Genomic DNA, 24,175 nt, shown 5'->3' with positions numbered 1-24,175 from the left:
TGCCCGCTGTTAGTGAGAATAGGCTAGAAATACGTCCCAAAATTGTTTATAGCCCTGTAGGATTTGAGACAGATTTCTCATGTTTCAGGAAAATACCAGTTGGAGCAAAGAGAACTGTAAAAGCCAACATTAAAGTCATCCTTTTAGTCTTCCCATGGACTTTGAGGTTGAAGGTAAAATATGCCTTGTAAACAAAACTTGCACCAATATTTGTCTAAGGCTGTTGTTCATCATATTGTTGTCTCTGGCAATAAAAATTGGAAACAATTGAACAGCCCCATCCCAAGGGGATATTAAGTTACAGCTGGACTCTGGGATAGCATGTGGTTACTAAAGGTATGCGTTTACAAATCATTGAAAGATAAGGGATAAAACTTAGAAAGTAAAATTAAAAGTGCATCTGTACCTACAGTATAATACCAAATTTTTTTTGTTGTTTTTTGAAGACACATATAGGCATTTGCACATGTATGTGGGCATACATTTACATGCACTCACACACGGGGTGGGAGCAGAAGCTTCCTGACTGTCCTTCAGGAGGGAGAAGAATCTGCAGCTTTGCCCTGTCCCATATGCAGCCAGTAAGAGAATGAGGAAGAGCTTTGTGGACAGATGAGGGGAGCTGTGCAGATACTGACCTTGGAGGAAGTGATTTGAAGGCACATCTGTGTCATCATTCACGTGTAGTTTTTTTTAGAAAGCATGGGTGTAAACATAGTCCTGTGAGGACCAGGAGCTTCCCAAGGGACTAGGGCCAGCCAGCCACACTTGTCTATGGGGCAGTCAGGGGCAGGAAGTGGGGCTTTTCTCTTTCACCTTTCTTGTGAAAGGGAACGCTTGTCCCTTGCAGAGAAACATGAAGAAAACATATTTAATGATAACTACTCTTTGCATCTGGTAGAGTTGTTTCCTTTTCTATTCTTTTAACTTCAAAGACTTGTAATTATGGAGAATAAATGAGTGCATTTATTGACTGCATGGGCAGATCAGAATGTATTTAATTGGTGTTGTGTTGATGGCCTTTGGTTCTTCCTGGTTATTACAGAAAGTGCCACATTTAACACCCTCATACATCCTCATGTGACATCTTTCTTTTTTTTTTCTTGAGACGGAGTCTGGCTCTGTCACCCAGGCTGGAGTGCAGTGACCTGATCTCGGCTCACTGCAAGCTCCACCTCCGGGGTTCACGCCATTCGCCTGCCTCAGTCTCCCAAGTAGCTGGGACTACAGGCACCCACCACCACTTCTGGCTAATTTTTTGTATTTTTAGTAGAGACGGGGTTTCACCGTGTTAGCCAGGATGGTCTCGATCTCCTGACCTTGTGATCTGCCCGCCTCAGCCTCCCGAAGTGCTGGGATCACAGGCGTGAGCCACCGCGCCCAGCCGTGGCATCTTTGTATATCTTCAAAATAGAACTGCTGGGGAGGAAGGTTTTTTGAGTTTTGATAGATATTTCCAACTCGCTCTCTAAAAAAGTCATACTAATGTCTCTCTTGATAATTAGGAAGAAGAGTTTAAAATAACTTTCCAGCCGTGAATGTACATGGGTGTGTCACGTGCGCGCTGCATCATGAGGCAGTAGCTGCTGGTGCTTTTGCACATGGGTGCTGAGTCATGAGTGCGCAGGCGCAGTGCCGCAGGGAGGAGGCCTAGCCCTGGCGGGGAGGCTCCTTGGGCTTCTGTGTTTCTTCAGATCAGGAGGCTGGCTGTGGCTCATTGTCCATCCGCCTCGAGTCTGCAGCTGTGGAGCCGTATGTGCAGCCCCAGAGCCCAGCTGGTGGGGGTTTTGTTTGGGCAGGCTGGGACCTCCTGCCTATCACACAGTGACAAGACTCATACTCATAGATGGTTGTACAGCCAGGAGGCGCTTGACTGTCTCCTGTTTTTTCCTTTAAAAAGAACACTGATAGACTAGGTGTGGTGGCTTTCACTTGTAATCCCAGCACTTTGGGAGGCCAAGGCGGGAGGATTGCTTGAGCTCAGGATGTCACGGCCAGTCTGTGCAACATAGCAAGACCTCATTTCTGCAAAAAAAGAAAAAAAAAAAATTAGTCGGGTGCTGTGGCATGAGCCTGTGGTCCCAGCTACTCAGGAGGCTGAGTCAAAAGGATCCCTTTAGCCCAGGAGTTCATGGCTGCAGTGAGCTATGATTGTACCACTGTACTGCAGCCTGGGCAACAGAACAAGACTCCTCCAAAAACATGCATACATACATACACACACAGAGCACCGTTAGATGCTTAGGTGTTCAGTTGCTTCCCACTGAAGGTGAAACTCAGGTCCATGCCCCTCATCGTGCATCATGTCTGAAAACCTCCTGGTATGGATCTGACGTGCAGGCATCTCCAGCTTGCCCTTTCATGCCCGTCATGCCACAGCTCGCTTACCTCATGGCCCTCCTGGCTGTGCTGCTGCAGCCTGCGGGACAACCACTGGGCCTCAGCTTAGGCTCCTAGAACCGTAAGTTCCCTGGAAATGTTCCCTGAGTAAGACTTCCGACTGGCTCCGTCTATGCTCTGTGTTTTCTGGTGATTCACTGTGGTGTCTGGGCCCCTCGGTGGGCCCCTCGGGTGTTCTTTGGTACAGAGGAGCCCTCCTCATGTTCCCTCTCTGACACCAGGGTGCGGTGGGTCCGCCACGGAAGCATGTCTCTGCTCTCAGCACATCCTAGAGACATTTTGAGATGGTGTGGGACTCCATCCAGGGTATAGCAAAGCTACTAGCTCTGCCCAGAAGGCGTAAGTTATCCGTGCACCTCTGCTTTCAGGAATGTTCTTTCCTGCTGCCCGTGTGATGTGTGAGGATGTGGCAGGCTACGACCCTTCTGCCACAGAGATCACACAGCCTCCAGTCCTTGTATTCCCACTCCTCTGGACATGGGACAGTGACTCCAGTGTCTGGAATCTGACTTGGCTTTGTAGCTGTGCCCTTACCACCTTGCTGGCTGGCAACCCGGGAATATACTGTCTTCCCATGGACTGCCTTCACCGGCTGATTTCTGTAGTCGCCGTCGGGGAGTGAGGAGAGGTGGCCTTGGCTTTCTGGAGGACTGGCTGCTCCTCTCGCTGGAGCCAGTTGTCTTCTCACTGTCTGTACCTGTGCTAAGGGTCTGGTGTCCATGGGCTTATTCTTCTGGGGCAGGGAGAATTGGTTGATTGGGTTTCAGGGAGCCTCTTGAGGACAAGTAACAATTAGGCACTTTGACAAGGGGCTGGCTTCCAGTTCTTTTGTGACATGGTGATTTTATTAACTAACTTTTTTTTTTGAGATGGAGTCTGACTCTCTTGCCCAGGCTGGAGTGCGGTGGTGAAATCTCAGCTCACTACAATCTCTGCCTCCCAGGTTCAAGCAATCCTGCCTCAGCCTCCCAAGTAGCTGGCATTGCAGGCACCCACCACCATGCCTGCCTGATTCTTTTGTATTTTTAGTAGCAACGGGGTTTCACCATGTTGGCCAGGCTGGTCTCAAACTCCTGACCTCAGGTCATCTGCCCACCTTGGCCTCCCAAAGTGCTGGGATTAAAAATGTGAGTCACCACTTCCAGCCTTACTCTGTTTTAAAATCTCAATTTTCTTCTCCTTCGGCCACAAGGAAACAGTCTGACGGGCGTGAGCCCAGGGATGGACTGGCCCAGGTCCGCTGGGGATTTTGTACTTCCACACCATGTCGTCTCTCTGCCAGGCCCCCAGCTCTGGCCCTGGGCTTCTGAGCCTCCAACAGGCGCCGGCCCTGCTTGGGCATGGGAGTCTGGCCCTGGGCCTTTTGGAGCTGCGCAGGGTCTTCTCCCTGCTCCTCACCACTGGGGAGCAAAAGCTATTGTGTTTGGGTGGTCAAGCCCTTGGTAGCACTGACCTGATTCACCGTGCAGTGCTCTCCCAGCATCCGTTCTGCAGTGTTCAGAGAACACCTGTAAATTGCCAGGCCCTGGGGTTCACGGAGAATGGAGTAGGGCCCCCTGCACTGGGGACACTGCTGCAGCAGGGGAGGTGGGCCGCTGCTGCGGAACAGGTAGAGAAGCTTGGAGTGCCCTGGAGGGTCAAGTCCTGAGAGGGGAGAGAAGGTGTTGATTGACAGAGCAGCTCTGGGGATGTCTGGAGGAGATTGTTCAGACAAAGGCAGCAGCCTGTTCCCAGCACAGAGAGTGATAAGTAGGGTGGCCTGCTAGGGTAGAGGTGGGAGGGTCCCCTGGAAGCTGAATCTATGGTTGGAAGTGAGATGGGGGCTCCTGAAAGGTGCTGAAGGGAGATGGCTGTGTCCGGGCTGTGAGACGATCACTCTGGCTGCTGGGCTGAGAGCTGGAAAAGGAGACAAGGGTAGAGAGTAGAGATGGCCGTGCAGTAGTGAGGAGGCTGAGTGTGTGGTGTGATTGAGAGAAGAGGCAGGCAGACTCCAGGGTGTCCAGGCCAGGCTGGAAGGCCAGGGATCTGTTGGTGATGTGCCAGTGCAGGGGCACCACCCAAGGTGAGCGTATTGCTCGGGAGAGGCACATGGCACAGATGGTGTTGGGGTAGTGCTCAAGATCTGGTGAGAGGCCGAGTCGTCCATCCTGAAGGGAATGGTTGAGGAGAACCCCTCCTTGGGGGAAGGAGGTGGAGAGCACCAGGAGGCAGGAGCTGGGGGGCAGAAGCATAGCGCCCTGGAAGGCAGGCGAGAAAGGAGCTCCCTGGTGAGTCGGGAGAGGAGGCTTTGCCTTCAGCAGCTCAGGGATGTTGGGAGCTTTGATGAGCCTGGCTGAGTAGAGGATGAGCGGCTGCCGAGAGTGAGCTCACAGAGGAGGATGGGGGTGAGCTCACCTCAGCAAGCTGCATGATTCTTTCAGGGGGTTTCACTGCAAGGGAAAGAGCAAAGGACAGTCACTAGGGTGGGAAGTGGGATTGAGAAGTTTTCTTGTTTGTGTTTTTATTAACGTAAGGGAAATACTGGCATGGGCATATACTGCTTCCTGGTGTCCAACAAAGGAGCTAATTGGCACACAGAGAGGAAGGGGCATGGTCTGTGTGTCAGGGACAACTTTGGGGCATCTGGAGACAGGTCAGTACAATGAGGATAGGAGGCAGAGGTGGGCGGAGCTGGCAGGAACGATGGGGATCACCTTGCTCACAGGAAGCCATAGGGTCAGCTGAAGCGGGAGGCTGGAGTGGAGACCACCTTTTAGACCAAGAACTTGTGAAGGGGGTGTTGTCCAGGCAGGAGGGAGAGGCTGGCAACAGGAGGGTCTCACATCTAAAGATGCACTTGCATCAGACTGCTCGAATGCTCTTTACTTTTTTTTTTTTTTTTTTTTTGAGACAGAGTCTCGCTCTGTCGCCCAGGCTAGAGTGCAGTGGTGCGATCTCAACTCACTGCAAGCTCCACCGCCGGGTTCACGCCATTCTCCTGCCTCAGCCTTCCATGTAGCTGGGACTGCAGGTGCCCGCCACCGCACCCGGCTAATTTTTTGTATTTTTAGTAGAGACGGGGTTTCACCGTGTTAGCCAGGATGGTCTCAATCTCCTGACCTCGTGATCTGCCCGTCTCGGCCTCCCAAAGTGCTGGGATTACAGGCGTGAGCCACCGTGCCCTGCCTCTTTACTTATTTTTGAGATGGAGTCTCGCTGTGTCACCTAGGCTGGTAGAGAGGGGTTTTGCCATGTTGGCCAGGCTGGTCTCAAACTCTTGACCTCAAGTAATCTACCTGCCTTGGCTCCCAAAGTGCTAGAATTACAGGTGTGAGCGACCACACTAAACAGTAATGTATGCAGTCTATGCTGTGTGCACCTGTGGCCCCAGCTACTCAGGAGGCTGAGGCAGGAGGATTGCTTGAGCCCAGGAGTTCGAGGCTGCAGTGAGCTTTGATTGCACCACTATACTCCAGCCTGGGCAACATGTTGAGACCCTGTCTCTAAATAAATAAAGATGGAACATTTTAAATATGAAATGAAATGTATGTTTATTATGAAAAAATTAAATATTGTAGATTGGTAAGAAGAAAATGGACGCCTCTAGCACCCTTTGTGATATGGATAGGCTTTGTGTCTGCACCCAAACCTCATCTTGACTTGTAATCCCCAGGTGTCAAGGAGAGATGAGGTGGAGATGATTGAATCATAGGGGTGGTTCCCCCATCGTGTTCTTGATGATAGTGAGTGCATTCTCACAAGATATGTTGGATTTATAAGGGGCTCTTCCCGCTTTGCCCGGCACTTCTCCTTCCTGCCGCCTTGTGAAGAAGGTGCCTTGCTTCCCCTTCCCCTCCTGCCACGATTGTAAGTTTCCTGAGGCCTCCCCAGCCATGCTGAACTATGAGTCAATTAAACCTCTTATAAATTACCCAGTCTTGGGCAGTTCATTATAGCAGTGAGAAAACGGACCAGTCACACCATTCATCTGCTGAGCGCGTCCCGTGGATCAGGTGTTAGGCCTCGGACCTGGGGCTCCATGGTGAGCAGGTCCCTCCTGGTCCCTCTTCTTGCAGACTCTGTGGAGGTGTCTTGTTGGGAAACAGGGCCCGCCGAGGTGGCCATTCACAGCACTGAGACTGGAGTGTGTGAGAGGAAGCCAGGTGGAGTGGAATCTGCTGAAGCCATGTACCTGGAGAGCACAGCATGTACCTGGGGGGCCAGTCTAGCTGGAGTGACCTGTGGTGGACAGTGGGAGGCCATGGAAAGAGATACGGAAAGTGGGTTCTGGAATGTTCCTACTGGAGGTGTCAGGAGGGGTAGTCTGGAGGCGGGAAGCTTTTGAACAGTCCAGGCATTGGATGCCAGTAGCCTGAGTCAGGAGAAGGCAGCAAGGTTAGAGGAGTGAGTGGGGCTGAAATCCAGGTAGGAGAGGCAGTGGACAGGTGCTGACAGCCGGATGGGGTGGGCAGGGGAGGTCCCCACTGTAGAAGACCCATCCTGCGCTGCAGTGGGGGGAACGGGTTGGGGTTGGGGAGCCCAGTGAGAAGCTGGTGATGTTGGTAATCCAGGCCACATGTCAATTCCCTGTGGCCTTGGGGATGAGGACGGTGTGTTGGGACTGAGAGCTTCGGAGGCCTGGCAGGCATGCAGAGAGGAGCACAGTCTCAAGCCAAGTTCCTGGTTTGGGGGAGTAGGGTTGCCACTGGTGCCAGAGTAGAGCCATGGGTCTGTGGGAGAGGATGGTGAGTCCAGGTGCCAACATGCGGAGTTTGAAGATGTAGCAGGACAGACATTTGCCAGGACTCAGGTCTGGAAGCTCAGGCAAGAGATACAGCCAATAATGTCCTTTTCAGACTATCTGCGGAGAAAGCCTAAATTAACCCAGAAGTAGACGAGCCAAGCCGTGGTTCAGAGGGAGAAGAGAAGAGGGCGTTGGCCGGGCGCGGTGGCTCACGCCTGTAATCCCAGCACTTTGGGAGGCCGAGGCGGGTGGATCAGGAGGTCAGGAGATCGAGACCACCCTGGCTAACACGGTGAAACCCCGTCTCTACTAAAAATACAAAAAATTAGCTGGGCGTGGTGGTGGGCGCCTGTAGTCCCAGCTACTCGGGAGGCTGAGGCAGGAGAATGGCGTGAATCCGGGAGACGGAGCTTGCAGTGAGCCGAGATCGCACCACTGCACTCCAGCCTGGGCGACATAGTGAGACTCTGTCTCAAAAAAAAAAAAAAAAAGGCCAGGTGCGGTGGCTCAAGCCTGTAATCCCAGCACTTTGGGAGGCCGAGACGGGCGGATCACGAGGTCAGGAGATCGAGACCATCCTGGCTAACCCGGTGAAACCCCGTCTCTACTAAAAAATACAAAAAACTAGCCGGGCGAGGTGGCGGGCGCCTGTAGTCCCAGCTACTCGGGAGGCTGAGGCAGGAGAATGGCGTAAACCCGGGAGGCGGAGCTTGCAGTGAGCTGAGATCTGGCCACTGCACTCCAGCCTGGGCGACAGAGCGAGACTCCGTCTCAAAAAAAAAAAAAAAAAGAAGAGGGCGTTGAGCTAACCTGGAGTAGATGAGCCAAGCTGTGGTTCAGTGGGAGAAAAGAAGAGGGTGTTGAGCAACTCCAAGGATTGCTGCTCTAAAGAGGTCAAGGAGAAGGGTCTGGGAGAGGTGGGAGGGTGATGTCCTGGTGCCAAGGGACAGTGCTGGGGTCCCCCACCTGGAGAGCTGTGCGGACAGGCAGTCTGGCGAGGACCACACAGTGCTGGGGTGGGGCAGGTCAGAGTGCCGTGGGGGGGCAGGTCAGAGTGCCGTGGGGGGTCGAGGGGGCATAGAAGCAGCAAGAAGGACAGCGTTCCTTCAAGGAGCTGGCTGTGGAGGGGCCAGAGGGCATCTCGGAGGAAGCCACTGCCCCTTGCTGTGGCCAGGCATTGCTTACTCAGCAGGCCATGGGGCTTGTTAGCATCTGGTGCTGTGAACAGCACTTGGTGGACCCTGTAACTCATTCTTAGTGCATGCTTTAAATTGCTTGGGATGAATTCCCAGAACTAGGATTTTGTTGCCGAATCTTACTGTGTACTCGAAGGGTCTGTGTGTCCTCCCACATTTCCTCTGGGAAGGTGTCAGGGTGGACACTTGTGGGTGGTGCTGCAGACCAGCCTGGCCCTCGTGCCTGTGACGCTGGCGAGAACCAAGCAGGCCCAGGACCCCTCTCTCTGTGCTGCTTTGGCCACAGGGAGTCTCCTGTGTTGACTGACTGTTTTCTTTGTGAGTCGCCTCTTTGTGTGCTTAGGTATTTATAAGGTGATTCATCATTTTTGGCATTCATTCGTGAGGTCTTTGTATATTAACCCTTTGTCATATGTTGCAAACCAGGGTTTTTTTTGTTTTGTTTTGTTTTGTTTTGTTTTTTGAGACGGGGTGTCGCTCTGTCGCCCAGGCTGGAGTGCAGTGGCCAGATCTCCGCTCACTGCAAGCTCCTCCTCCTGGGTTTACGCCATTCTCCTGCCTCAGCCTCCCGAGTAGCTGGGACTACAGCCGCCCGCCACCTCGCCCGGCTAGTTTTTTGTATTTTTTAGTAGAGACGGGGTTTCACCGTGTTAGCCAGGATGGTCTCGATCTCCTGACCTCGTGATCTGCCCGTCTCAGCCTCCCAAAGGGCTTTAGCCACCGCGCCTGGCCAACAAACCAGGTTTTCATTCTTTGTCTTTTATACAAAGAAGCTGAAGTATTTTCTGATTTCAAAGATACCTTAACTCTTTTTCTTGTAATTTCTGCCTTGTCGTCGAACTTTGGAAGTACAGCTATCCCTCAGTTGACACAGAGGATCGGTTCCAGGACCTCCATATACACCTGAGTCCACTTGTACTCACGCCCCAAAGTGGGCCCTTCCAGGCTGCTTGTGTGTGAAGCTGGATCTCTGCATACAGGAGTTGCCAGCCCTTGAATGCTGTGTTTTCAATCTGTGTTCGGTTGAAAAAAGTCTGCCTATAGGTGGACCTGCTCAGTTCAAACCTGTGTTGTGCAACGGCCAACTGTAATTCTTTTTTTTTTTTTTTTTTTTTTTGAGAGGGAGTCTCGCTCTGTCGCCCAGGCTGGAGTGCAATGGCGTGATCTCCGCTCACTGCAAGCTCCACCTCCAGGGTTCATGCCATTCTCCTGCCTCAGCCTCCCGAGTAACTGGGACTACAGGCGCCCACCACCATGCCCGGCTAATTTTTTTGTAGTTTTAGTAGAGACGGGGCTTCACTGTGTTAGCCAGGATGGTCTTAATCTCCTGACATTGTGATCCGCCCGTCTCAGCCTCCCAAAATGCTGAGATTACAGGTGTGAGCCACCACACCCATCCCCAGCCAACTGTAATTCTTTACCCCAGAACTATGCATCTGCCTACATACTCTTTCCGTGCTTTTAGGATTTATTTTTACTTTGAGATCCTTAATCCATTTATGCATGATATTGGTAGAGGTAGGTATCTAGCTTTGTGCTTCTCCAGATGTTCGCCTGGTTGACCTAGTCCCACTGTTTGTTGTAAACCAAGGTATCTGTGTCTCCTCGTGTCTTACTTCTGGGCATCGTCCTCTACCACTTACCTGCAATGTACTCCTTGTTGTTACCAAACCGCTCTGTTCGCTATAGCCCCGTAACTCACTTTTGTATTTGTTGGGACAAGACCCAGCAGCACACAGCTTTTTAAAATAAGCGTTTTCACCCATAGGAGACTGTGTTTGCTTCCAGCATTTTTCAGGACAGTTTATCAATTAAGAAACTGCCAAGAGAAGAGATGCTGAATCACTTCTTATAGTATATTCCCAGTCTAAGAGAAAATTTTGCATCTTCCCTTGCAGTGGAGGTGGAGAGAGTCTTACTCAGTGTGAGACCACTGTTGGGGTCCGAGCCTCAACTTCAAGGTTCCCCAAAGGCAGGAGGGAGGTCTGCGTGTGCCCTGGCCCTGCAGCACCAGCACTGACTTGGGAGGTGGGGAGCCTGTGCACATGGTGTGGGGGGCCAGTATCTACACAGCTGTCCAACTGTCCTCGCCAATCGCTTTAGGAGGTTCATTCATCTTTGTAACCCTTCCTGTCTTGCTGTGTGTCAGGGATAGCAGTAGTGCCTGTGACTGGTGTGGTTGTGAGAACCAAGTAGTTCTGTGCACACAGCTGGCCCGAGAAATACCAGCTGCCGGTTCTGTGTGCAGCTGACAGGTGCTGTGTTGTTGCACATGGACTGGACTGTTTTCTAAGCAGTGGTGCTTTTAAGAAACCGAGTGTCAGCCAGGCGTGGTGGCTCACGCCTGTAATCCCAGCACTTTGGGAGGCCGAGGCGGGTGGATCATGAAGTCAGGAGATCGAGACCATCCTAGCTAACCCGGTGAAACCCCGTCTCTACTAAAAAATACAAAAAAAAACTAGCCGGGCGAGGTGGCGGGCGCCTGTAGTCGCAGCTACTCGGGAGGCTGAGGCAGGAGAATGGCGTGAACCCGGGAAGCAGAGCTTGCAGTGAGCCGAGATCCGGCCACTGCACTCCAGCCTGGGCGACAGAGCGAGACTCCGTCTCAAAAAAAAAAAAAAAGGAAAAGGTAAATGAAATCCTGAATGTGTTGCTTTTCTAAGAACTGGCAAGAAGAGGCACAAATGATAGCAGGATCTGAGCCGCCACAGGATATCTCAGAAAAACAAAGCTTTCAGACACTCGTTTTCTTTTTTCTTTTCTTTTTTTTTTTTTTGAGACAGTCTCGCTCTGTGGCCCAGGCTGGAGTGCAGTGCCGCAATCTCAGCTCACTGCAAGCTCCACCTCCCGGGTTCACGCCATTCTCCTGCCTCAGCTTCCTGAGTAGCTGGGATTATAGGAGTGCGCCACCACACCGAGCTCGTTTTTGTGTTTTTGGTAGAGACGGAGTTTCGCCATGTTGTCCAGTCTCGTCTCAATCTCCTGACCTCAAGCCATCCGCCCACCTGGGCCTCTGAAAGCCCTGGGATTACAGGCATGAGCCATCGTACCCCGGGCATCCCCAATGCTTTTGAGCTAACAAAGACATCGATTCCTGGATTTCTCTTGGTGTCAAGACCTTGGCGCTAGTACTTCCAGAAGTGGCCTCTGGCGGGTGGTGAGGCGCTGGGGCCACAACCTCTGACCTCCTGGTGCCTCACTCCAGGTGGAGATAAAGCTGCTGACACTTTGACGGCTGCCAAACTTAGAATTAAGACATCCTCCTCCCAGCACATTCCAACTGACATTTGCTGAGGCCCATAAAAAGTAATTGCCTTTTAAAATGGTGTGTAGGCCTAGGGATTGGCTGGTGAAAACATCTGAGTGAAGGCCTGGGGGAGAGGTAGAAGTTACCTGTTTCCCCAGGGAGGAAAGGGGGATACAACACCTTTATTTTCTTGGGGACTGGAAAAGGTACAGTTGGATAGTTAAGTTTGAAAGAGAATAGCATGACACAAAAAAGAGAGAGGGGCATTTAACAAGAAAAATCCCTAGAGGGGGAGATTAAAGTGAACAGGTGCTGGAAAAATGTTTCTGCATATTAGAGCTTAATTAGATTTGAAGATGAATTCCAGATGGGCTAATTATGTGTGAGTTGTTGCAGGTTATTTCTTGTAGGGGCAAGCGTGTATTTTTGGAAATGGTGATTTAGTTTGATTGGATTTGATTTTTGCCTCCTACCAAATCTCCATTGAAAAACCACCTCTTTTGAGGCCCCAGGACTCAAGCAGTAGTCCCCGTGTCTTTAGTGTCCCCATCACAGCCAGCAGAGCCCGGAATGTGGAAGCTGTCCTTACCGTGGCAGCCACTCGTCACGTGGAAGGAGGACACACAACCCTCACCCACGTCAGTGGAAAGTCATTTCAGTGTCCAAGGAAGGCAAACAGAGCAGAACTGTGTATTTGCAGGAACGTAGCCTCTGATGGGGCGGGGAGCAATACGTGAAATGGAAATAGAGTACAGGTTCGTTCTCCTGCCCTCCTGGAAAGATTGGTTGGATATATTTGGACCATTTTTCTCTGGGAGGGTAGAGGCAAGTTCTTGTTGGCCGCTCTCTAGCTGTGAGTAGAGAAAAGGTGTGAGGGTATGGAGACTGAGATACATTTCAGGCCAGACATTGAATTTAAAAAATTTTTATTATTTTTTAAGACTAGTCAAGTACAGTAGTGAGAAAGGGGGAGAGAGTAGAACAAGGAGTTGGATATGTCACTGACTGTGAACAATCAACAGATAACTCATCACCACCTTCAGACCAGCCAGAAACTTGATTTTCAAGCAAGGAGCAGGGCCAAGGGCCACATGGGGCCTGGGGCTTCTCATTAGGATAATGGACTTGGTTTGACTTGGGAACAGCTTGTGATGAGTGTCTCAGAAGACAGCAGGGCTCCCTGACGTCCCCAGGAAGGTGTGGTTGTGCTAGGGGTGGCCTCCCGTCAACCCTGCACACCTCAGGGAGATTTGCTTGGCAATCATTTCGGGTCTGAGAGCTCCAATAAACGTAAACTTTTATGTAAGGCCCTATAATTGGAAATTATGGATGTATAATTTACGTATGACTTAATGAATGATTTATATAATGTTAAGTGATGATTTAGATAGAAAATATGACCCCCTCTTGCAGAATCTTTAATGAAAAGCTTTGGTTCTTATGAATTTATGTCTGGAGCTCTGTTTGAACTCAGCATGTTTGACATAAATCAGATCTAATTGTCATTTTATGATTAATGAACATATGCTGGCCGTTTTTCCCCATAATTAAACTTTATGTTCCGTGCATCTGACAAAGCAAAACAAGTTGAGACTTTGACAGATTGGTGTGGGGCTCCCGTGTCTTTGTGTGTGTGTGCGCTCATTTGTGCATGCCTTTACTCTGTTCATGTCCAAGTACTCGGTTTCTGGAAAGTCAGGTTTTCAGAGGTGTGAGCGAGATTCTAAGAATTAGCATTCAGACTGTGAGGCTTCATGTGCTTTTGGAGGATGGACAGGGCACGGGTCCAGCCTGAGGGGAACACGGACCCTTCTGCCTGTCGCAGATCGCACCTGAGTGCCAGGCCAAGCACCGTGGGTGGAGGGGAGGCATTTGATGTGCTCTCCCGGTGGGGAGTCCTAGTGCCCGAGAGCTTGACCGCTTTCTCAGGCTGTGGTTATAATAAGGAGCCCCTGCCGGGCGCGGTGGCTCAAGCCTGTAATCCCAGCACTTTGGGAGGCCGAGGCGGGCGGATCACAAGGTCAGGAGATCGAGACCACAGTGAAACCCCGTCTCTACTAAAAATACAAAAAATTAGCCGGGCGCGGTGGCGGGCGCCTGTAGTCCCAGCTACTCAGGAGGCTGAGGCAGGAGAATGGCGGGAACCCGGGAGGCGGAGCTTGCAGTGAGCCGAGATCGCGCCACTGCACTCCAGCCTGGGCAACAGCGTGAGACTCCGTCTCAAAAAAAAAAAAAAAAAAAATAATAATAATAATAATAATAATAAGGAGCCCCAAGAAATGGTGGAAGGTGGTTTCACTGCAAAAATACGCATGTTTTCCTTTGTGCTATCCATACACTTCAATAAGATTTGTAGTAATTTAAAAAGTGAAGGCTGGGCGCGGTGACTTAGACCTGTAATCCCAGCACTTTGGGAGGCTGAGGCGGGCAGATCACGAGTTCAGGAGATTGAGACCATCCTGGCAAACACGGTGAAACCCCGTCTCTACTAAAAAATACAAACAAAATTAGCCGGGTGTGGTGGCAGGCACCTGTAGTCCCAGCTACTTGGGAGTCTGAGGCAGGAGAATGGTGTGAACCTGGGAGGCAGAGCTTGCAGTGAGTAGAGATTGCGCCACTGCACTCCAGCCTGGGAGACGGAGCAAGACTCTGTCTCAAAAAATAAATAAATAAAAATAAAGGGTGAGACAAGCATGCGAAAGGAAAATCATCACCACTGATCGCCTTTGCTCACTGCTGTTCCCCTCTGACTATTGCAGGACGTAGACAAGTTTGGCAACGAGATCACCCAGCTGGCCCGGCCCTTACCTGTGGAGTATCTCATCATAGATGTAAGTGCCCCCCATGCACAGCCTGGGCAGACAGACCCACCAGGCGCCTTGGAGGTGGGACTGCTGGGTGGTGGCTGCTCAAGGGAGGAGGCTGCAATTTAAGGCACCCTCTGCCTTGTGCTGTGCCCACCCCATAACAGGCACCCAGGAGTGGTTGTAGAGTCACTGAGCGTGCGGTGTTGCTGTAGAGTCACTGAGCGTGCGGTGTTGCTGAAGTGCTCACAGCTTTAATGGCTTTTTGTTGTAGTTTCAGGTTTTTATTTCCTTGACATTAGCCTAGGGGTTAACTGTCCCCATACTAAAGTACAAAGGACCACCGACCCCAGGCTAGGGAGCCTCTGGAAGGCAGCGAACCGCCATTGCTTGGGTCTCCAGTCACCGGAGCATCAAGCAGTCTCGTCCAGATGTGCCGTGCTTGGTGTGTGGCTGTCAGCTGTCCTGCACGTGCAGGTGCTGCCCTGGCCCCAGCACAGCTGCCACAGCCCACAGTGCGTCCGGGCCACTTCGTCCAGAGTGGGCCCCAGGGGACGCACCTGTGACTCAGTGTTCTTGAGTGAGGGATCAGCGTGGTTTACTGGGTGGAATTCCAGGAGCCACAAATGCCCCTGGCTCTTCCACATCTTCCCAGTGTCTCAGCTCCTCTCTGGAGGCATTTTATGGTCATGGAGATACGGCTGTGCCATTGGCCACAGGGCAGCAAGGATGGCAAGATGAGTCTGCATCAGCCCCACCAGAGCTCTGTCCGGAGTGGACGGGAGGCAGCTCATTTGCTATGCTGCTGCCGTGCCAGGATCTATTCAGGCTGCATTTGAGCTCGAATGGGCATGTGATTCAGGCAGTAAAATATCATTGCATTCGGAGCAGCAGGTCCCCACGAGCCAAGCCCATCGATGCACCATTCCAACTGACAGCTCCCGAGAACATATTTATTACGTAGGCCGTGGAGGCCTCTGGTTTTTAGACTACCTGGGGTGTAATTAAGATGAAAACAGATTGATGGAGCATACACCCAGGAGGAGCCGGCATGATTTAAAACCAGCTTTCTCAGGTCTTCTACCCCGAGCGGCCTCCCCACTCGTTTCCTCTTCTTTTATAAAGGAAGTTAACTTTTTGCCTTAGTGCAGTTTTTCAGAAGTTCTTGTTTTTGGGAGAGCATTTTGCTCTGTGATGCCCAAACTCCTTGACCCTGTGGAAGTGAGGCATGAGGAGTCCTTGAGAGCAGGTGCCCAGAGAGGTGTGTCAAGCTCCATGCCCAGCCCTGGGTCACAGGCACTGGCCTGGGTCAGGGTTCTTAAACCTTGGGATGGGATGGCTGGGCAGGCAGGAAAAGGCACCAGCCAGTGTTCCTGGGGCTTCTTTGTGGGTTCTGGGGGCATCATCTGGCTGATAGACAATGGGTAGGGTAGGGAAATGGCTTCAGTGTGTAAGATGGGAACTGATGCCCTGCCTGGGACATCTGGGATGGGCTGTGTGGACTTCGGTTCTGTTACCCTCCAAGGGCCAGTTACAAGGCCAGCAAGACCCCGGTGGTCCCACTAGCTCGCTCACTAGCACGTGTTCTGGGGGTGCCGCCCTCCCCATTTCTAGGCCTTCCCAAAGGAGACGCCTGAGTAGGCCAGGCTTTTGTCTCTGCAGGAGGTCAGCACCTCCCCTGTCTTCACCTGGTACCCGGCACTGTGTGTACCAACACTATGTGTACCAGCCCCGTGCTGGGCACCCAGGAGGCGAGTACTCTGATCATCTTCATCTCGAGGAAGAGTAAAGTGAGGCCCAGGATCCCTAACTGACGAGGCCATGTAGCTGACATGTGGCACTGCGGCCCGAGTCTTCATGCCCCGCCCCACCGCTTGCCCATGAAGGGCCAGCTCAGAGATGCTGCCAGAGATGCTCAGCTGTCCTTCCAGAGCGGCTCGTGCTGGCACAGCAAATCCCGGGCCAGCCAGCTCAACAACAACTCACTGCCTTTGCTGATGCAGAAAACAGACCAGAACCGCACTCATTCTTTAGAAACAGTCCCAAAGGAACCAGAATAGTTCCCCGAAATCTGGAAGAGGTGTGACTCGGCTGCTGCTGTTCTGTTGCAGAGAAAAGCAGCATCAACTCAGCTCGGGTGCTTCACGAAGAATGAAAGTTGTATTTCTATTGATATTCTTGCACATTTAACCACTGTCCGTGTAGCTTCTATTGATTATATGTTAGGTACAAAATGCCCTCTGTTGTCATTAAGGCCTGTCTGAGCCCCTGAAGTACTTAGCTGGCCTTTGGGTATCAGCTGTGAGGGAGAGAGAAGAGCTGAGCCGTGTGTTCCTCAAGGGCCTTATATTCACCCCTGCCTGGAAAAGCCCACAGCTCCATGGAGTGGCCCCCAGCATTCAGAAGGGGCTTAGCAAGCTGCTGGAGGGTGCTTTGTTTCTTGGCTGGCTGATTTCCTCATGTGCCCTCCAAATCCAGGGACACGAACTTCTCTTCAGCAAAGTCAGCTCCCGACAGCCTCCTGGCCCCTTCCATTCCCTTCTTGTCACCTGGACAAGGGGTCAAACCTGCCTTTAGTTCCTCCATAGCAGAGGGAGAGAACCTGCGTGAAGGGAAGCTGTGCCGCGGGGGGAGTCCCAGTGCCCTTTTTGTAGGATGTCGAGGCCAGTGCACAGGCCAGAGGCTGCCCGGATATGGTGTAGCTTGCCTCCAACATGGCAGAGTTTCGAAGTGTTTGTTTAGAGATGTCGGTTCCCTTCGACGGAGAGCTTGTAGAACTCTCTCAGAATTGCTAGGAGTCGTTGACTCGGGCTCTGGGAGATGCTTTGGGCTGGCTAGGAGTTGGCCACACCATTTTCAGCCTCATTTATCATGGGTTTATGTTTTTCTTCATTAGATCACAACAACTTTCCCCAAGGATCCAGTTTACACTTTTTCTATTTCGCAAAATCCATTTCCTATTGAAAACCGGGATGTATTGGGTGAGACACAGGTGAGCTCTTTGTCTTTAGAAACATAATTTAAGGTAACTGCTGATTGCTTATCTAGTGTCAGTATTGTTTTTCCAGAAAACATCAAGCTTTCAAACGCTCCCGATGCATTCTCGTGACAGGTCATCTGGGGCCTGCTGTGGGGCACTGTTGGTCAGGTGGACGCCCTTCCTGTGGCTGGGTGATGGACAGCCACAAAGGCTAAGCCCCTGACGTCCTCAGACTGGTCCCATCCTCAGTGGACCTCGTAATTTTCCCAAATGTGTCACTTTGTGTCTTCTGCCAGCAGCCTCGTCACTGTTGGTTTGGCCTGGCCCTTGCCTGGTCACCTGCTCAGGCACCTTGGGACTGTGTCGCGCCTTGTCCTGGCCTCGGCTTTCCCATGTGTAGTGTTGATCTGCTGTTTAGCGTGGCTCACGTGTTGGCCTCTGCTGTCACCGGCAGATCAGGCTAGGTCCGATTTGCTGTCATGCCTTCTGCATACTGTGTAGACAGGCTACGTACACATGATTGTTCTTAAATCATAACTTGCTAACAGACATTTCCGAAGGTGGTCAAAGAATGTCTATAATGAGGTTTTCTTCAGTGGCTGACAAAGCTTCTGTGCTTTGGTCCCCTCAGTGCCCATCCGCCCAGGGAACTTGGGGTGCTCGTAGAGGCGCAAAGCCGATTATTAGGGTGCGCTCTTGAAGCTCTGTGTGTGGTTCTGCTGAAGATGTCTGCGCTGCATCACGGCTGCCCTGCACATTCCTCCCTCTTGCCACCCTATATGGAGAATACAGTTCGACAGGAAAAGCCAGACGCATCTCCCTGCCCTGAAGGGGGCCCCAGGCCCCTCCCACAGCCCACTCTTCACCTGGGGGCCAGCGTGCATTGCCCTCTGTTTGACTGTGTCTCTGTCTGAGTCACCTTTTTTTTTTCTTCTTCTTCTTTTTGAGACAGAGTCTCACTCTATCACCCAGGCTAGAGTGCAGTGGTGCGATCTTGGATCACTACAACCTCCACCTCCCAGGTTCAAGCGATTCTTCTGCTTCAGTCTCCCAAGTAGCTGGGATTATAGGCACACACCACCAAGCCTGGCTAATTTTTTTTTATATTTTTAGTAGAGACGGGGTTTCACCATGTTGGCCAGGCTGGTCTTGAACTCCTGACCACCTGCCTGCCTCTGCCTCCCAAAGTGCTGGAATTACAGCGTTAGCCTCCGTACCTGGCCAGTCTGAGTCAGCTTTAGAAGTGTGTCTTCTTGCACATCTGGGTAGTCAGGTGTGCTGAGAGCATCTTCTTGGGAGAAGAGGGCAAGAGCTTGCTTTGCAGCTGCCTGCTCCTCTTTCTTGGACCCTGTTTGTGGTTGCAGAGGCAGAGGGAGAGGTGCCTCTCAGCATTCAGTGTATTGAGTTGCATCTTAGTAGGAAACGGCTCTGTTTCGGGGTCTGGCACTGGGGGACTGTGTGGAACATTCATGTTTATTCCTGTCCCTCTAGGACTTCCATAGCTTGGCCACCTATTTGTCCCAGAATACCTCATCCGTGTTCTTGGATACCATCTCAGATTTCCACCTCCTGCTGTTCCTGGTCACCAATGAAGTTATGCCTCTGCAGGTGCGTGCCCAAGTGTGGTGTCTGCCTGAGCAAGTGGGCTTTGCCCGCCAGGAGATGCCTGTGTCTTGCTTTCTTTCCTCACAGACCAGAGCGTGACTGGGAAACTGGGTCAAAGCTTGGGGTCACATGTTGTCCCCCTCATTTGTCCTGTGGGCAGAGTGTAGGCAGCAGCTTTTCACAAGAAGCTTGTTGTTAGAAAGATGAATTTTTTCACCTTTAGCATTTTCATTGAGTGTCTGCACCTCTGTGAGGAAGTACGATTTCATCTGTTACAATTGGATGGCAGGCAGAGGTGATTTAGCTCTGCCTCCAGCGTTAGAGTTAGACAGTTTAAAAAATTCCTGTTCTAACAGTTTCAGAGTCACAGCCTCTGCTTTTTACTCATATCTCCCCTCCTCCCGAATCAACTCTGGTTTTATTGCCTTGGCCCAGAAGGCTTGGCCAGCTTCCAGACCCCACGCTCACAGCTGCACAGTTGGCATTTTTAAGAGGCACTGTTGGGGGAGAAGAGGGCGAGTGCTTTGCAGAAGCGGCTGCTCTGGGTAGTCGGAGGGCAGTGGGCAGCAGCTCCCAGGAGGTTCTTGCATGTGCCATGTGTGGGGGTCCAACTTTGGCTTTTTCTTCGCTATTCAAGCCGACAGGAAATGCCAAAGAGAAAGGAGCAAATTCTTTCTGAGCTGCTCCGCCACTGACTCAGGACCTTTCCCTGAAGGAGACAGAATGGAGAGGCTCCTCCTCCCCCAACCTTTCTCTGTCAGGAAGCCTATAGCTGTTCTTGTATCCTGCTAGTTTATTTTGTGTCTGTATTTTGTCTCAAAACCACTCACTCGGGTATTTGACATCAGGCACCGTGTGCCTCTTGCCTGCCTGTGCCTTCCCTAGTCAGCCCAGGGAGCTGCACCTCCTGCTCTCAGGTTCAGCTGCTGCCCATCTGTCTGGACAGGTGGTGAAAGGTGAGGCTCCTCTGCACCAGAGCCACCTTGCTAGTATACTGCACTATTTTTGCAGTCATCTGTTGGAAGACATTCTCTGGAGGTACTGAGAGCTCCTGAAGGCTTTATCCGTTTCTCATATATGATTTTTTTTTTTTTTTTTTTAAGACGGAGTCTTGCTTTGTTGCCCAGACCGGAGTGCATTGGCACAATCTTGGCTCACTGCAACTTCTGCCTACCGGGTTCAAGTGATTCTCCTGCCTCAGCCTCCCGAGTAGCTGGGATTACAGGTGCCTGCAACCACGCCCGTCTAATTTTTGTATTTTTAGTAGAGACGGGGTTTCACCGTGTTTGCCAGGCTGGTCTCAAACTCCTGACCTCGTGATCCGTCTGCCTCCGCCTCCCAGTGTTGGGATTACAGGCGTGAGCCACCGTGCCCATCCTTAATGCATTAATCCCCTGCACTTTGACCCGGAAGGCTAGGATAGAGAGTGCCTTTTTCTTTTTTTTTTTTTTTTTTTTTTTTTGAGACGGAGTCTCGCTCTGTCCCCCAGGCTGGAGTGCAGTGGCCGGATCTCAGCTCACTGCAAGCTCCGCCTCCCGGGTTTACGCCATTCTCCTGCCTCAGCCTCCCGAGTAGCTGGGACTACAGGCGCCCGCCACCTCGCCCAGCTAGTTTTTTTGTATTTTTAGTAGAGACGGGGTTTCACCATGTTAGCCAGGATGGTCTCGATCTCCTGACCTCGTGATCCGCCCGTCTCGGCCTCCCAAAGTGCTGGGATTACAGGCTTGAGCCACCGCGCCCGGCCTTGAGAGTGCCTTTTTCCAGACACGATGGAGAAGAGAAAGAGGCAGGGGGATGAAATGTAAGGGAAGAGGACACGTCTCACAGCCAGGGTTCCGCCCTCCATCCCAGCCTCCAGGACGAGAGGCATGAGCTCCTATCGTCTGGGCTGTTGAGCACTGTCAGTGCACGGCAGAGGCACAGATGCCTGCTTGGGCCTATTTGGGAAGAATTTAAATTCTAGTTCAATTTAGCACTTGAGTTTATAGATGTAAGTTGTGGCAGCTTACATTTTATAGTGATATCCTGCAAGATTTTTTAAATGTCCTCGGAAATATGTCTTAGTGTTGGGGAAAAAGAAACCTGTCCCAGCAGGAAGCTGCACAGCAAAGTGGAACCTTCCTTTTGGCTTCTTGTAGGACAGCATCAGCTTGCTGCTGGAGGCTGTGCGGACCAGAAATGAGGAGCTCGCCCAGACATGGAAGAGGTCTGAGCAGTGGGCCACCATCGAGCAGCTGTGCAGTGAGTACCCCCACCCCCTGCCCTGGTACCCCGTGGCTGCGGCTGGAGAGCAGTCCACTCTGCACAGCTCCCCACTGCCTGTCGTGCCCTGGATTCTGTACCCCAGCTGCATGCTGGCAGCTGCTGTGGGCAATGAGACTAGAGACTCGACCTCCCTGCCAGGCACGTGGCAGTTTCCAGTGATGTAACATACATGTTGTCCAGGCCATGCATCTTAGGTGCACAGCCCTGTAAATTTTATAAATCTATACATCAGAGATACTAATCTCCAGGCATCCGAGGAGCACTTTCAGCATCATTGTCTTAAGAGAATCAGAAACTCTGTGGAAGCGCAGGACCTTTTGGTCTCCTTGAGAATTTCCCTTTAGTGCTTAAAGCTGTAAGGAGGAGAAGCCTACAGCGTGCGTGTTCTTCCTGGCGGGCTCTCTCCAGAATGAACCACAGGCATTGCGTGTCTTCAGGACCCTCAGCCACCAAGTCCCGAACAGCTCCCCACCCGCGAGAACCTGTGGCAGCATTGCTGCAGGGACTCCTCAAGCACCGTGGTGCCCTGTGCAGCCTGAGTGCCTGTCCTGAGTCTATCAAGCTGAGAATACCAAAGTGCCCAACAGCTGCTACAGCCTTGGACAAACACTAGAATCCCTCTATTAACAGAGCCTTCAAAATAACATATCAAACACCTTTATACCATTTTCTCTTTTTTTTTTTTTTGAGACAGAGTTTGGCTCTTGTCGCCAGGCTGGAGTGCGGTGGCATGATCTCGCCTCACTGCAACCTCCACCTCCTGGGTTTAAGCGATTCTCCTGCCTCAGCCTCCCGAGTAGCTGGGACTATGGGCGGCACCACGCCAGGCTAATTTTTGTATTCTTAGTAGAGACAGGGTTCCACCATGTTGGCCAGGCTGGTCTCAAACTCCTGACCTTGTGATCTGCCCACCTCTGCCTCCCAAAGTGCTGCTGGGATTACAGGCGTGAGCCACCACGCCCAGCCAAGGTTTTCTTTTCATACAATTCTTTATTATTTTTATTTCTGTAGAGACAGAGTCTCACTCTGTTGCTCAGGCTGGAGTGCAGTGGCACAATCATAGCTCCCTGCAGCCTCAGACTCCAGGCTCAAGTGATCTTTCTGCTTCAGCCTTCTGAGTAACTGGGACCACAGGCTCACACCACCACCCCCAGCTAATTCTTGGGGTTTTGTTGTTGTTTTTTGTTTGTTTCTTAAAAATAATTTTAACTTTTATTTTAGATTCACAGGGTACATGTGCAGGTTCGTCACCTGGGTATATTGCCTGATGCTGAGGTTTGGGTATGATTGATCCCATCACCCAGGTACTAAACATAGTACCTAATAGTTTTTCAGCCTTTTTTTTTTTTTTCTTGTTTTTGAGATGGAGCCTCACTCTGTCTCGCAGGCTGGAGTGCAGTGGCGCAATCTTGGCTCACTGCAACCTCTGCCTCCTGGCTCGAAGCAATTCCCCTCCCTCAGCCTCCCGAGTAGCTGGGATTACAGATGTGCGCCACCACACCTGGCACTGCCATCATTATGCACATGAGTACCCACATTTAGCTCCCACTTATAAATGAAAGCATGGTATTTGGTTTGCTGTTCCTGCATTAATTTGCTTCAGATAATGGCCTTCAACTGCATCCAATTGCTGCAAAGGACATGATTTCATTCCTTTTTATGGCTGCAAAAGTTTTTAATTTTTTTGTATCAATGAGGGCTCACTGTGTTGCCCGGACTGGTCTCAAACTTTCTGGCCTCAAGCATTCCTTACACCTCAGTCTCCCAAAGCCCTGAGATTATACCTGGGAGTCACTGCACCCAACCCTTTTATGCGATTCTAACAATGACACCAGAGTCTTTTTTTTTTCTTTTTTGTTTCCCATTTAGAGACAGGATTTCACTCTGTTGCCCAGGCTGGAGTGCAGTGGAGTGATCATCGCTCACTGCAGCCTTCAATTCCTGGGCTCAAACGATCCTCCTGCTTCAGCTTTCTGAGTAGCTAGGACTATTAGCATAAGCCACTACACCCAACTAATGGTGTTTTTTTTTGTTTTGTTTTTGTTTTTGTTTTTTTTTGAGACGGAGTCTTGCTCTGTCGCCCAGGCTGGAGTGCAGTGGCCGGATCTCAGCTCACTGCAAGCTCCACCTCCCAAGTTTACGCCATTCTCCTGCCTCAGCCTCCTGAGTAGCTGGGACTACAGGCACCCGCCACCTCGCCCGGCTAGTTTTTTGTATTTTTTTTAGTAGAGACGGGGTTTCACCGTGTTCGCCAGGATGGTCTCGATCTCCTGACCTCGTGATCCGCCCGCCTCGGTCTCCCAAAGTGCTGGGATTACGTTTTTTTTTTATTTTTCTTTTTTTCTTTTTTTTTAAGAGATGGGGTTGGCTGGGCGCGGTGGCTCACACCTGTAATCCCAACACTTTGGGAGGCTGAGGCAGGTGGATCACGAGGTCAAGGGATTGAGACCATCCTGGCCAACATGGTGAAACCCCATCTCTTACTAAAAATACAAAAATCAGCTGGGCATGGTGGTGAGCGCCTGTAATCCCAGCCACTTGGGAGGCTGAGGTAGGATAATCGCTTGAACCCGGGAAGCGGAGGTTGCAGTGAACTAAGATAGTGAGACTGACCTCAAGTGCCACTGCACTTCAGCTTGGGTGACAGAGTGAGACCCGCTCTCAAAAAAAAAAGGAGGGCCGGGCGCGGTGGCTCACACCTGTAATCTCAGCACTTTGGGAGCCAAGGCAGGAAGATCACTTGAGCCTAGGAGTTTGAGACCAGCCTGGGCAACATGGCAAGACCCCATCTTTTTTTTTGTTTGAGATGGAGTCTCACTCTGTCGCCCAGGCTGGAGTGCAGTGGCACTTGAGGTCAGTGTCGCCTTGACCTCCCCAGGCTCAAACAATCCTCCCGCCTCAGCCTTCTGAGCAGCTGGGACTACAAGCATGTGCCACCACGCCTGGCTGATTTTT

The 24,175-nt window shown here is 51.4% G+C and overlaps 1 protein-coding gene across 1 annotated transcript in view; it reads left to right on the top strand.

Annotated features, from left to right (window-relative positions):
• The window catches only part of LOC105469299 (NPL4 homolog, ubiquitin recognition factor), an 86,824-nt gene that overhangs the window by 57,180 nt on the left and 5,469 nt on the right, over nt 1–24,175 (top strand). The window contains exons 13-16 of the mRNA XM_071081823.1: nt 14,326–14,397; nt 17,267–17,362; nt 18,842–18,958; nt 21,094–21,196. Coding sequence (XP_070937924.1) covers nt 14,326–14,397; nt 17,267–17,362; nt 18,842–18,958; nt 21,094–21,196 — 388 coding nt within the window. The remainder of the gene's footprint in view (nt 1–14,325; nt 14,398–17,266; nt 17,363–18,841; nt 18,959–21,093; nt 21,197–24,175) is intronic.

This window comes from Macaca nemestrina, chromosome 17, assembly GCF_043159975.1.
Source record: "Macaca nemestrina isolate mMacNem1 chromosome 17, mMacNem.hap1, whole genome shotgun sequence".
Lineage (NCBI taxonomy): Eukaryota > Metazoa > Chordata > Mammalia > Primates > Cercopithecidae > Macaca > Macaca nemestrina.
Note: the sequence above shows the minus strand (reverse complement) of the source record. Positions and strands in the feature narration are given on the sequence as shown.